Source organism: Saccopteryx bilineata, chromosome 11 (genome assembly GCF_036850765.1).
Source record: "Saccopteryx bilineata isolate mSacBil1 chromosome 11, mSacBil1_pri_phased_curated, whole genome shotgun sequence".
Classification (NCBI taxonomy): Eukaryota; Metazoa; Chordata; class Mammalia; order Chiroptera; family Emballonuridae; genus Saccopteryx; species Saccopteryx bilineata.
Window position 1 is genome coordinate 71,052,200 of NC_089500.1, and position 13,679 is coordinate 71,065,878.

General features: G+C 58.3%; 1 protein-coding gene across 2 annotated transcripts; it reads left to right on the forward strand.

The window, feature by feature from the left end:
* Positions 1–13,489, forward strand: EPS8L3 (EPS8 signaling adaptor L3). 2 transcript variants are annotated; one of them, XM_066247303.1, is made up of 19 exons: positions 1–156; positions 2,331–2,396; positions 2,551–2,615; positions 4,490–4,648; positions 4,911–5,060; positions 5,165–5,220; positions 5,577–5,719; positions 5,791–5,900; positions 6,192–6,312; positions 6,394–6,455; positions 6,691–6,765; positions 7,268–7,416; positions 10,641–10,722; positions 10,964–10,998; positions 11,455–11,653; positions 11,801–11,929; positions 12,223–12,296; positions 12,775–12,907; positions 13,174–13,489. In XM_066247303.1, the coding sequence occupies exons 2-19, from the start codon at positions 2,366–2,368 to the stop codon at positions 13,183–13,185; spliced, it is 1,785 nt and encodes a 594-aa protein (XP_066103400.1). In that variant the 5' UTR covers positions 1–156; positions 2,331–2,365; the 3' UTR covers positions 13,186–13,489. The 2 variants fall into 2 exon arrangements, with proteins under 2 accessions (XP_066103400.1, XP_066103401.1); XM_066247304.1 differs by having other exon boundaries at positions 5,580–5,719.
* The last annotated feature ends 190 nt before the right edge of the window (positions 13,490–13,679 follow it).

The following is a 13,679-nucleotide window of genomic DNA, read 5'->3' on the forward strand; positions in this document are numbered from 1 at the left end:
CTGACCTCATCACCATTAGGCCCGCCTGCTTGGCCAGGGCCTGCCTCATCACAAGGCACCTGTGGTCACTAGCAGAGCAGACGCTGCCCTCCTACCACCAGCCCGAACACCAGCCTCCTCGGGGGGGACCAGCCACCAGGCCCGACTGGAAGCCAGGTAAGGCCCGGCCCCCAGGAAGGTCAGGGCCCAGATAGCTACAGGGGTCCCCAGGGGGGTGGGGGCAGCTCTGTGGACTCCCAGGCCAGGGTCTCCAGCCTGCTTCCAGATGCAGCCAGGAGGAGCCCCAAGAAGGCGTGGGGCTCGGTCGGGGGCTGGATGGCTGGAGAGAAGGAAGGGAGCCAGGGCCCACAAGTTTCTCCCAGGGGCCGTGATGTAGACACCCCTTCCCTACTCCAAGCCTCTAAACGCGGGGGCAAGTGGAGGAAACGGGGCCACTGCAGCCTCCTTCCCCGCCAGGGACAAGACAGGCCAAAGCCAGCCTCTCCCTTCTCCTGGTGTCAGGACCTTGAGCGGCAGAAGCTGCGGCAGGACCCACGGGACCCTCAGGACCTTCGGGACCTTCCTGGTGTGGCGGGGAGTGGGGAGCAGGGTTGACCAGTGCAGGGTTATTTTCTCTTCTGGTGTGGCGGGGAGTGGGGAGCAGGGTTGACCAGTGCAGGGTTATTTTCTCTTCTTCCTCTTCCGTATCCAGAGGCAGGAAACGCTGCAGCGGGGGGAAGGGAAGGGCTGCGGAGAGGGGGAGCCGGCCTCCAGCACCCCTTACCCTCAGAGGGGAAGGGGGTCCTCCCACACAAGGAACACAGAGACCCAGGGCCTCCTCCACGGTCCCTTAACTGTTCAGTAGCAACTGTTTCTGTTTCCCCATTCTGAGTCATCTTATCAGATCCTCAGCTATTTTCATAACAGTCCCAGTAAACAGGGGTGTGGGCTGCTCTCTCCTTACACTTTGCCCAGGATACTCCACGGCTTCTGAACGGCCCCGGCGTAGCCTGCTGATGCATGGAAACCACCAAACGGATACCCAGTCGTGATGCATAGACACCTCATTCAAATGACGCATACCCTCCACCTACCCCCTCGACCAGGTCGCACCCCGCCCCGCACAAACACACACACACACACACACACACACACACACACACACACCTCCACCCACATCAACATCTGACTTCCAGGCCCCTCTGTGCCAGGACGACACTGGGGAGAGTCGGGGCAAGACAGGTCTGTCCTCAGAAGCTCACATCGCAGTGACAGGCACACATACGAACAACCCAAGCACGGAGCTGGCAGCCAGACAGCGGGGTCCATCTGCTATTAAATACTCACTTGTAACCTCAGGCCTATTACACTCTTTGAGCCTCAGCATCCTCATCTAGTAAATGGGATAATAGTACCACCTGGTGAGGATGTTCTGAGGATTAAATGAGATGATGAAGGTAAAGTCCGTAGAACAGTTCTGGGCACAAGGAAGTACGAGTGGTAGTGGTTATGAATTCAATGACATGATGTTCGTCGGGGCCTTGGCACCAGGCTCACAGCACCAACTGGGTGGCTTTTGTCATTAGAGAGGAACAGACAAGGTTCCAGGTGGCATTAGAAGGGTACTCTGGGATGTGGGGGAGTGGAGAGGTCAAGGAGGGCTTCACTGAGGAGGAGATCTTTGAGCTGGAATTTAGGGTTGAGTGAGAGGGGCTCTGGGCAGAGGGTTCAGAGTACGGAAAGACAAAGAGATGGTAGACTTGGTAAGACTTTCAGGGGAGGACAGATCACTGACACGGGCCCCACAAACGTGCGTGGACACTTGCGCACATGCACGCGCGCGCGCACACACACACACACACACACACACGCACGCACCCCTCCGGAGTGGCTCCCCAGCCTAAGAGCCAACATAGACCTCCTCCCAACTGCAGAATTGAAACAGGCTAGGACAGAGGCTGGTTCTGGCAGGAAGGCTGCTGACCCTATGCCTCGCCACAGAAGGTGGGGGCAGCCCACCCCTCTGGCATTTTCACACTCAGGCCCAGGATGGGATCTGGTCCCAGGTCCCTGTCCACCCAGCTTTCCTGGGTCCACGGAAATGAGTTTTATTGTCCACAAAATGGGAGGCCAGGAGTCTGGCTTGGGGCCTTCCAGGCCCAGCCAAGATGGAAGGCTTCTCCACGGAGGGCACGCTGGAGACGGCCCCCAAAAGGCTCCTGAGGCCAGGGCGTCAGGTCCCTGGCTGGCTGTAGGTGAGGGCCGGGTCAGGACCAGGTGAACCAGCAGCAGCCTGCTTCGCTCTGCCCTGGGGCCCCTCTCCCCAGCTCACGGCTGTCCCTGTGCTTCAGTTTGGGTTCTAGGCAGTCACCTCGGAGGTGTCACCATGTCCCGGCCCAGCAGCAGAGCCATTTACAGTAAGCTCTTCCTCTGCTCCCCCCCCTGCCCTCCCCCCCCCGAGTTGCCTGAACCCCAGCCCTGCGGTCTCTCCCTCCCCATGCTGAGTTCATCCTGCATGTGCCTGTCTCACCTGGTCCCTCTGCCCCCCCCCCGTCCTGACGCTGCCCCCAGTGCACCGGAAAGAGTACCTGCACAGCCTCGCCTCAGAGCCCACCGGCCTGCAGCACAGGGTGGAGGTGAGTACCCGGGCCCAGACAGGTTCCCGATTCAACCCGTTTTCCTGTGTGCCCAGCGCCCTGCCCCAGATCAGACATCTCTGCCAAGTCCCTGCTGGAGCCAATAGCTGAGCCCCCGAGGTCGCGGTCGGGTGGGGGGCAGGCGGGCGGCCAGGTGGAGGCAGGGACAAGCAGTGGAGAGTGGAGGGGTGGGATAGGAGGCCCGTGCACCCACCCTCACCCGGCCTAACTCCCAACCCATCCCTGCCACACCCACCGGGGTCCCCAAAGAGCTGCCCTTTGCCCAGGACCTGGCTTGGCAGGAGGAAGGAATGTGTGATCAGCGGTCCCTGCAAGGGAGGTGTCTGGGCTTGGACTCAGGGCAGGCAGGTATGAGCTGCTTGGAGGCTCTGGCCTGTCTGGGAGGAGGACACTGGCACTGCGACATTAGTTGCCTGAAGGGCTGTGGGCACAACCAACACAGCACAGACCAGAATGGCGTGGTGGGAGCAAACACCTGTCAGGCGGAGCATCTGGGCATAAACCACCCTGGGCACAGTAGACTCTGGCTGCCCCGGAGAAGGACAGAGGGACACAGGGCGATGGGCTGGAGGTTCCACAGGGCAAGAGGCGTAGGGCTCCCCCAGCCGGCTGGGTTGGGACCACAGGTCCTGGGGTTCATGGCAGGGGTGAAGGTTGGGAAAGGGCTTCACTGAGGCCCAGGAGGCGAAGGCAAGGGGAGGCGTGTCCAGGATGCCAGGGCATTTGTTCATGTTGTCAGGGGCCCCAAACATGCTGGCAGCTCCTCCAGCAGGAGCTGGGACCTGAGTGGGGGAGGGGCAGGGGCAGGGAGCAGATGGCCTCCCCAACAAGGGCCTGGGGCAAGGCTGTGACATGTGAAGGCTGCGTCAGGATGGGAGGAGGGAGGGGTCTCCACAAGGAGGGAGAACAACAGCGAACACCTGTCAGGTGCTCAGACCAGCTGAGTGGGGGGCCTGAGAGGAGACTGAGCTCACTACCCTCTCATCAAGAATCAGGGGATGGGGGCCCTGGCCGGTTGGCTCAGCGGTAGAGCGTCGGCCTGGCGTGCGGGGGACCCGGGTTCGATTCCCGGCCAGGGCACATAGGAGAAGCGCCTATTTGCTTCTCCACCCCCTCCCCCTCCTTCCTCTCTGTCTCTCTCTTCCCCTCCCGCAGCCAAGGCTCCATTGGAGCAAAGATGGCCCGGGCGCTGGGGATGGCTCCTTGGCCTCTGCCCCAGGCGCTAGAGTGGCTCTGGTCTCGGCAGAGCAATGCCCTGGAGGGGCAGAGCATCGCCCCCTGGTGGGCAGAGCATCGCCCCCTGGTGGGCGTGCCGGGTGGATCCCGGTTGGGCGCATGCGGGAGTCTGTCTGACTGTCTCTCCCCGTTTCCAGCTTCAGAAAAATACAAAAACAAACAAAAAAAAGAATCAGGGGATGGGGGTGGGGGACAGGGGATGAGCAGGAGTGGGAGGGGCTACGGGGACCAGCATGAGCAAAGGCACGGAGACAGGAATGCCAGGCCAGTGAGCAGGACCACACTGCATGGTGGATCCCCAGAGGAGCAAGAGAAGCCAGGGATGGAATCTGAGGGTCCTGTACCCCACCCAGAGGAGCCCACACTGACCACCATCCATCCCCCTCTGCTGGCCTTGGCTGAGAAAGGCCTCGTCCTTTCTCCAGAGTCCTCAGCCTACTCACGGGGTCCGTCCCAGCCAGCTTCTGGCCCTGACACCGGCCCTTGAAGGCTGCTTTATGAGATGGCCCGAGGCCTTCCCCGCTGCCTTTCCCCACCCTGCCCACCCTCCACCCCAGCCCCCCGTGGGGCCCTCTCCAAACCTGCTCCCAGTCCCGGGCCTCCTCCTCTGCCCTCAGCACCTGATGACATGTAAGCTGGGCACTCAGACGGTCCGGGAGCCCAAGGACGCCGTGCGGAAGCTGCAGGAAATGGACGCTCAGGGCCGGGTGTGGAGCCAAAACTTGTTCCTGCAGGTCAGAGATGGCCGGCTCCAGCTACTGGACATCGAGACCAAGGTCAGCCCTCTCGCCATACCCGGCAACGGGTCCCAGACAGCCCAGGCTGCGGAAAGCAGATACCGGGCACGAACTCCGCCCCTCCATGCTTCCAACAGCAGCTGCCCCTCCCCACATGCAGTACACGTCTGGACTAGGAAGGGACCAGGCAAAGGCACCCGGGTCAGGGGAGTTGACAGGGCTGGGGTGACCCAAGTCAGGAACTTCCAAGAGCCACCCTGGCTCTCAGTGACCTCACAGCCACCCTCTCTGCCTGACCTAGGAGGAGCTGGACTCTTACCGCCTGGACAGCATCCAGGCCATGACCGTGGTGCTCAACGCCTGCTCCTACAACTCCGTCCTGTGCGTCACGGTGCAGGAGCCCGCCTCGACGCGCAGCAGCACCCTGCTCTTCCAGTGCCCGGAAGTGGGAGTGAGTGGGAGGGCTGGGGTGGAGGAGAGTGGGCGTGGGGCCCGATGACCATCCCTGTGTCCCAAACGCACACACATGGCCCGCCTGATTGCTGCTCCCTCCAGGCAGAGGGACTGCGGAGCAGCCTGCAGAAGGCCCTGGAGGAGGAGCTGGAGCACAGGTGGGCAACCTTGCCCCGGTCCGCCTGCAGGATGTTAGAGCTCAGGCCTGGGTGGGCCAGACCCGGGCCCAGATCTGGGGGAGCCCAGGAGCCTGCAGCCAGAGGAACCTGGGCTGGAGCTGGGGAGGGGCCAGGCTGCAACCGAGACATAGACGGTGAGAGGGAGGGGCCGGGGCCTGGCCCGGGAGCCCTGGAGACCGTCCCTGGGACCCGACATGGGGCCTGAGAGGGCTCAGAGGCAGGCAGATGAGGCAGGGTAGAGTCAGGGAAGGTTCCAGATGGAGACCTGGAGAGAAGGGTGGGCAAGGCTCAGCCCCAGGTGCGCTGTCAGACCTGTGTCCCCACCACGTGCTCAGCAGATCCAGACTTGGAGCCCTGCACCCAGGCCAGGAAGGATGGAGGGGGACCTCTCTGGAAAAGCCGTTCCCTAAGGAGCAGGGACCCGCGCTGGAGCAGGGGTACCCTCCAGAGCAGCCCTACCGGATGGCCTCAGAGCACAGTGAGTGTGGGGTGTCGGGGCCGTGGGAGGAGAAGGGTTCCATCAAAGGTCATGGTCCCCTTACATTGCAGGCATACCACCATCCCCAAAGCCCCTGCTGCGACACTCCAGAGAGCCAAGCACCTTCCCTCCGCCTCCTGCACGGCGGCCCCCATCCCCCCTCAACCCAGAGAGAGACGAGGTAACTGCAGGTCGCCGGCTTGCTGTGGCTTTCCAGGCCCTCCCCTTAGGAAACCAGGCCCCTGTACGGCCAAGGCCGGTGGCTTTGGGCTGAGGAAGGACAGGGAGGTTCAGGCAGGGACAGGGAGGCTCAGGCAGGGGCAGGGAGGCTCAGGCAGGGGCAGGGAGGCTCAGGCAGGGACAGGGAGGCTCAGGCAGGGACAGGGAGGCTCAGGCAGGGGCAGGGGCAGGCTTGAGAGTGCCAGGATGGACCAAATTGTTTGCTCAAGGCCAAAAGCTGTTTGTGGTCCAGGAGGTGCTGAACCACACCCTGAGGGACATCGAGCTGTTTGTGGGACAGCTGAAGAAGGCCCAGGCAAACAGCAGTCTGAAGAAGAAGAGACTGGGGAAGAAAAAGGATAAGGACCAGTGGGGTGAGTGCGAAGGGCCAGGGAAGAGAAGTGGGGGTGGTGTTGGGATAACCTGTGACCCCCGCCTTCTCCCTTCCCCCATAGCGATGACAAAGGTGCAGTACATCGACTGCTTCCAGAAGTTCAAGTACAGCTTCAACCTCCTAGTATGTGACTCCCCAGAGTTCGCAAGCCCTTCCTTGTACCGCCACGCCCTCCTCTCTGGTCTCACAGGCATCCCAGTCTTCTCCAGCCACCCCCTACCCCCGTGCCCCCCGCCAGAACCTCGCCTCTCTCTGGAGAGCACCACTCCCACCCAAGGCCCAGAACAATCAGGGCCTTGGGGTCCTAGTGAGGGTGGGGTGGGATGAGCGTGGTGACAGCATACCCCTGTGTCCCCAGGGGAGGATGGCCATCCTTCTGAAGGGTACGAGTGCCCCTGAGTTGCTGCACATCCTGTTCCAAACTCTGGACTACGTGAGTTGTGGGAGGCCAGGATGGTGGAGGGGGAAGTACAGGCTGGGGTGCAGATGGAGCAGAGGCCAGGGTGGTGGAGGGGGAAGTACAGGCTGGGGTGCAGATGGAGCAGAGGCCAGGGTGGTGGAGGGGGAAGTACAGGCTGGGTGCAGATGGAGCAGAGGCCAGGGTGGTGGAGGGGGAAGTACAGGCTGGGGTGCAGGTGGAGCAGAGGCCAGGGTGGCGGGCACAGCGCAGAGGGCAGCTGTGGGGTCTGCCCCTCACCCTAACACACCCTCCTCCACCCCAAGACCCCGTCCCCGCTGGGTACAGCAGCCCTCAGCAGACTGGAGGGGCTGGAGTCAGAGAGAAGGAGACCAGGGCTCGGAGGAGCCGGGCACAGAGCAGCAGGCTGGAGGCACCGTGGCCTTGCAGAAGTGGTCACAGGGACTCTGGGTCCTTCCCCGCTCCAGCTGAGCCTGCAGGAACCCAGGCTCCCTGATACCTTCCATTCTTCCTCCAGGTCGTGACCCAGTGCCCCGAGCGGGGCCTCCCAGCCCAGGTGATCTCACCCCTCCTCACCCCCGAAGCCATCGACCTGCTGCAGACCTATCTAAGCCCAGCTGCCAGTAACCTCTGGAAGAGGCTGGGCATGGCCTGGACCATTAGCCGGTGAGTGAAGACAGGCCTGAACCGAATTGGGGGCCGGGCACACGGGGGCACAGGGCCCGACATTGGACGTGGCCAGCTCTGCACTGTCACAAAGCAGAAACTTCTCAAAACAAATGGGCAGCTCTACACAGAGTTCCCAACTCTTTATTAGACTAAGTGCAAACAATTTATTTTTAATTTATTTTTGTTTTGTTTTTTTCATTTTTCCGAAGCTGGAAATGGGGAGGCAGTCAGACAGACTCCCGCATGCGCCCGACTGGGATCCACCCGGCATGCCCACCAGGGGGCAATGTTCTGCCCCTCTGTGGTGTCGCTCTGTTGCATCCAGAGCCATTCTAGTGCCTGAGGCAGAGGCCACAGAGCCATCCCCAGTGCCCGGGCCATCTTTGCTCCAGTGGAGCCTCGGCTGCGGGAGGGGAAGAGAGAGACAGAGAGGAAGGAGAGGGGAAGGGGTGGAGAAGCAGATGGGCGCTTCTCCTGTGTGCCCTGGCCGGGAATTGAACCCGGGACTCCTGCACGCCAGGCTGACGCTCTACCACTGAGCCAACAAGCCAGGGCCGCAAACAATTTATTTATTTTTTTTTTCTTTTTTTTTTTTTTTTTTTTTTTTTTTTTACAGAGGCAGAGATAGACAGGGACAGACAGACAGGAACAGAGAGAGATGAGAAGCATCAATCATCAGTTTCTCGTTGCGCATTGCGACTTCTTAGTTGTTCATTGATTGCTTTCTCACATGTGCCTTGACCGTGGGCCTTCAGCAGACAGAGTAACCCCTTGCTGGAGCCAGCGACCTTGGGTCCAAGCTGGCGAGCTCTTTGCTCAAGCCAGATGAGCCCGCGCGCGACCTCGGAGTCTCGAACCTGGGTACTTCCGCATCCCAGTCCGACGCTCTATCCACTGCGCCACCGCCTGGTCAGGCAAACAATTTATTTTTAAAACAACCACTTGCCATCACCGGCCACTGAAGGAAGGGCATTATCTCAGAAGAAAAGGACAATTCTCCCCAAGAAAGTAGAGTTGGCAACCTTCTACTAAAATATGTTCTCATTTTCGTCAAGGACAAAGTGAAAACTTTGTCTCAATCCGACCCGGAATTTAAGAATTACTGACCTAAGAGATGCTGCAAATGTAACCTCAGTAAGACCCGGCAACCAGCTGGCCAAGTTGCTAAGATCAAGGTGGGACTGCGTGTCCGTGGAGGTGTGAGATGGGCAACTGGACAACAAGGCCAAACCAATGAGAGCCATGGGGAGTGGGGGGTAAAGCCAGCCTGGATGTTCTGAGCAGAGGGGTCAGCAGAACATTCCGCGGAGACAGGGTGGCCGGATCGCAGGTGAGAGGTCCAGGTGGCTATGCGGGATTGAGAACAGTCAGAACAGAGATGATGGTTGGAGCCCCTACGGGTAAGCCCTCCACTGGGCAGCCTGGAAACTCCCCTTAACGAGCAAAGTCCCATGAGAGAAGAGAAGGTGGAAAAGGAAAAAGTGTTAAGGAGGCAAAGAAAAATTTCTGAAAGTTAAAAGCAGAGACATGAAAACCAAAGGAAGAGAGTTTCAGAAAGAAACGCCAACCAGGAAATAAGCCGCTCGTTCTAGCGTCTGGCCCAGTGAGTTCTTTTCAATTCAGCCCCATTTAAGGGTTTGTTGTCCAACCCACCCAAAGACAAATTATAATTCAGTGTAATCTCTCTCTTTGTGATAGAATATATATAAGATAAAATTTACCATTTTAACATTTTTCAGAGTATATTTAATCCAATGGCATTAAGTACTTAACAGTGTTGGGCAACCATCACCACTATCCATTTCCAGAACTTTCATCCTCCCTAACAGCAACTCTGTACTCAGTGCACAATTAACAAACCTGAGTCCTCCTTCTCCCCAGCCCCTGGAGATAGCCTTCTATAATACTTTCTGACTCTGTTTATCACTTTAGATACAAAATTAGGTCATATGTGCCCTGAAATGTTTCCTAAATTATTTTTTGTTATATAATTTTTATTTATTGATTGTCAAGAGAGAGGAAGGAGAGAAACAGAGAGACAGAGACATCTATCTGTTCCTGTCTAACCAACTGAGCTATCCAGCCAAGGACTAATTTCTTACAAAAGCAAAAAAAAAAAAAAAATTACTGAATGAATGAATGAAAGACAAAAATACAGAAAATAGACTAAAGAGATGTAAAAACCCTCAAAGAGTTGAATTTCAGGCAAATTGTATATAGGTGATTGATTTTAGGCAAATCAACCCAAAGCTATACATAATGCTCAATGCCGTGGTTCAGAAGGATAGGGACCACACAAGGTCATTGGGTTTGGCAATCAGGAGATTGCCAGGACTTGAGAGGAACTGGTTTCCATAGAGGAATGGCAGAGGTAAAAATCAGATTCAAGAAGCAATAAAAGAGCTAGGGGAAAAAAACATAGGCAGGGCAAATAGAGACACTCTCAAAAAACTTGGTGACACAGCCAACGGCAGACCTGAGCATGATTTTACTGCAAAGAGAAGGAACCATTTAAAAAGATTCAGAAGAGCCTGACCTGTGGGGCGCAGTGAATACAGCACTGACCTGGACTGCTGAGGTTGCTGGTTCAAAACCCTGGCCTTGCCCGGTCAAGGCACATATGACAAGCAACCAATGAACCAACTACTTCTCTTCCCCCCCCCCCACCCTCCTTTCTCTGTAAAATCAATAAATCTTTAAAAAATATATTCAAAAGAAGGAACAATTTATTTGTTCCCATTGAATAAATATTTATTAGCTGCTGCCTGTTCCCTCCTCTGTACTCGGGATAACAGCTCGCAAGGAGTTCATTATTGTCAGAAACACGGGCATGCGAGAGTCGTGTGCAGTACAGTGAGAGAAGCAATGACCCAGGGTGGCCCAAGTTCAGTGACAGTGCCGTAGAGGAAATATTCACCTCTGCCCCTGCCACTTTAAGTTGAACGCCCAGTCATGTCATCAAAGACCCAGCATGTTTTTATGGAGTTGGTGTATCTGAACTTCACAGGCAGAGGTGAAGCCGGCCACAGTTACCTGCACTGTGGGATCTGCTCATGCCTAACTCTTTGCTCCTTTGTGGGTGTCCTGGGGCCTTTCATCTGCGCACGCGGGCTGCGTCCTCCTTTACCTGGAAGACCCTGAGGCTAGGCTCCGTCTACTCCTCCACCTCACATCCCACAGCCTGGCAGCACAGACTGGACTAAGTTTGGTTCTCTCCCCAGGGACAACTGGACAGACAGTGAGCCTCCACCCTACCGACCCACCTTCTATGATGGTTGGCAGTTTCCAGAACCTTCCTTCCAGGTAACGGGAGTTTAGCACCGAGCCCTACTCAAAGCCCTGGTCTCCGGCTAGTTTCTGCCTTCTCCGTCCAAACTATGGTCACGTGGCAACTGAGTACCCACATCTGGGTGGTGGGCAGGCAGGGAGGGGTTGAGGCAGCTGTGTAGGAGGGGGCCTGTGGTCGGAACCAGCACCGTCCTCCCCTGCCGGCTGACCCCTGCCGCTGACCCCTGCCCTCACTCACTCTGCTCTGCCCCCACAGGAACCCTCAGGACAACAGGACTCTCCCTCTGCCCAGTAAGCCTGGGGCTTAGTCAGGACCATGTGCTTGTGGGGAAGGAGGGACGGCCGACCCTGTGGATCTGGGGGGCTACATCTCAGACCCTCTGGGCTCTCTTAAGCCAGACTCGTGTGTGCAAGCACATCCCTCCCCCGCCTTGGGTAAAAAAGCAGGTTTTTACCTTCCCAGGCTCCAATCCCGCCTCTCACATTACTACCCACACACGCCTCCGATTTCCCAGAGCTCAGACAGAAAAGTCCACAGCTGAAAAAGCCTTCAGAAATCAGCCAATTTCAGACCCTGGCCGCCTGCACAAAACCCCACCTAACTCTCTGACCAGCCATTAAACCCTGTGGAAACCTAAAAGTCACCTCCAGATTCCAGGCAGGGGACACTTGGGCTCTGGGGCTGGGACAGGGGCTTGGTCTCTGCGACCCCTTCCCCAGCCGTCCTGACTCTTGTCTCTGGGGGAGGGGGGAGCGAGTTAGGTCAGCAAGCGCCTCACACTCCGCTCAGGAGGAGACACACGGCCATGGCCTGCAGTCTGGGGACCCCAACCACGTGCCCTTCAACACCAGACCTGTCAATCCAGCCCTAAGAATGCAAGTCTTGTATGAGTTTGAGGGTCGGAACCCAAAGGAGCTGACAGTCGTCCAGGGAGAAGTGCTGGAGGTGAGGCTGGGGCTCGGGCCTAGAAAACGGGGGAGTGGTCGGTGGGAGCCCCAGGCAGCCTGGGGTGGGCGGCGCAGGTGAGAGGCTGTGGGAGGGGGGCCTCGAGAGGGAGGGACAGAGGCTCATGTAACCGGGTGACTCTGGCAGGTTCTGGACCACAGCAAGCGGTGGTGGCTGGTGAAGAACGAGTCGGGACAGAGCGGCTACATTCCCAGCAACATCCTGGAACCCCTAGACTCGGGGGCCCCTGGGAGCCACAGCCAGACGCCTCCTTGGGTACTAGCTAGCCTAGACTGCCCAGAAGTCTGGGTCCTGAGCCAGGGGTGGGGCTGGGGAGGATTCAGGGACAAGAGGAGGTAGTCCAGGTTCGATTGAATCTATTATCACATGCGTACCGGGTGCCAAGTTTATCCTGAAGCTAGAGCAGAGATGAACCTGGCCCTTGCCAGACAAGCAACCCACTGAGTGACATAAGTAATTAGATGCAGCCCAGAGGAGGGCCCCAGATGTTGCGGGGGGGGGAGTCTGAAAGGCGATGACCTCTGACCCCCAGTATCCCCCAATTCTAGGCTCCAGTGCTTCGACTCAGCTCAAGGCCGGAGGAGGTCAGAGCCTGGCTGCAGGCAGAGAACTTCTCCACTGTGTGAGCGCCTAGCCCCACGGGTTTGGGGGGGGAACCTTTGTAAAGGGTTCAGACGACAACCAAGGAAACCCAGAGCCCCAGAACAAACCACCTGGCCGGCGCGGTACACGACGGTCCCACGGGCCCTCCCTGTCACAGCACCGCCACAGTGGAAGACGGGCTGTGTTCGTGCCTCCGTGAGAGCACTAAGTGGGGAGCCCTTGCCATGGGGAAGGCAGCAGGACCGGGGCCCTCAGGAGGAATCTCAACTGCCCCCACACCTCCGCCACCCGAGTCTCCCCAGGGCACGGCTCCCTTCCAAGCCGGGGGCTCTGAAATTGGTTTACACCAAAATGCACATCTTCCTCCTTCAAATACCCTAGTCCACGAATTCTCCTGTCACCCCAGCCCCCAAGCCCAAACAGCTCCTTCTCCACCCGAAGACTCGGGCCCAGGTCCTTCTGCCTGCGGCTGACAGCATCTCTGCTTCCGTTCCCAGCACGGTGAAGACCCTCGGGGCCCTGACAGGGTCCCAGCTGCTTCACATGAGCCCCAGGGAGCTACAGATGCTGTGTCCACAGGATGCCCCACGGGTCCTGGCACGGCTGGAGGCCATCAGAAGGACACTGGGGGTGAGGGTCCCCTGGGGTGCTGGCTCCAGTGGAGCTGTGGGGTTCCCCCTGGGTGACGGTGACAGTGCCAGTGCCGAGGGGGCGAGCTGGCAGGCCCAGCACTGGGGAGGAACTGAGTGTGGAGGGTCCTGGGCAGAGGCTGTTGCCCTGGGGACCTGACTTCATGTGCTCAGGCATGCCTGGAGGCTCCAAGCTGAGTGTCAGCATGAGCTCTGGGGGGGTCCCTTCCCTGCCCCCAGCCTCATCTCAATCCTTTTCTTCCTCAGATAAGCCCTTAGGCACTAACTGAGACATCTCCAACACCAAGGCCTTCTCACAGCAAGATGGGGGATGTGATACTCTTTAAAGCCCCGAGAATTCCTCTTCCAGGCGCCCAGTTTGCAGCGACCCCCGACACAAAGAGGACAGAGGACGGGCGAGCCCAGAGGCTGGGCGGGTGGTGCCCTCTCTTGCTGTGTTGGGAGCCCTCTCCGGTTACCATCTATAATATTTATTGTCTCTGTCCTAAGCCTGGGGCGTGTATGCCTAGATTTGTCAGGATTCTGTTCAATCCCTCTCCTCCCCAATAAAAGCATCTTCAGTCTTGGCATGTGCCTCCCTTGAAGCTTCTCCTGGGCCTGAGGGGGCCAAAGGCAGGGAGGCAGAGGGAGCTGGGACACCGGGCACGGCACAGCAGCAGCCTCCCCTCCGTCCCTGGACCAGACTGAGCATGACTGCAGCCGGGAGAGGAGTCAGAATTGGAAAATTATGGCCCGAGCTCCGTTTACCTTCT

Coding starts and splice junctions, on each gene's coding strand:
- EPS8L3 (XM_066247303.1), top strand. CDS start 2,366: ATGTCCCGGCCCAGCAGCAGAGCCATTTACA. Junction 5,061..5,164: donor TCCAGTGCCCGGAAGTGGGA/GTGAGTGGGAGG, acceptor TGCTCCCTCCAG/GCAGAGGGACTGCGGAGCAG. Junction 5,221..5,576: donor GAGGAGGAGCTGGAGCACAG/GTGGGCAACCTT, acceptor CCACGTGCTCAG/CAGATCCAGACTTGGAGCCC.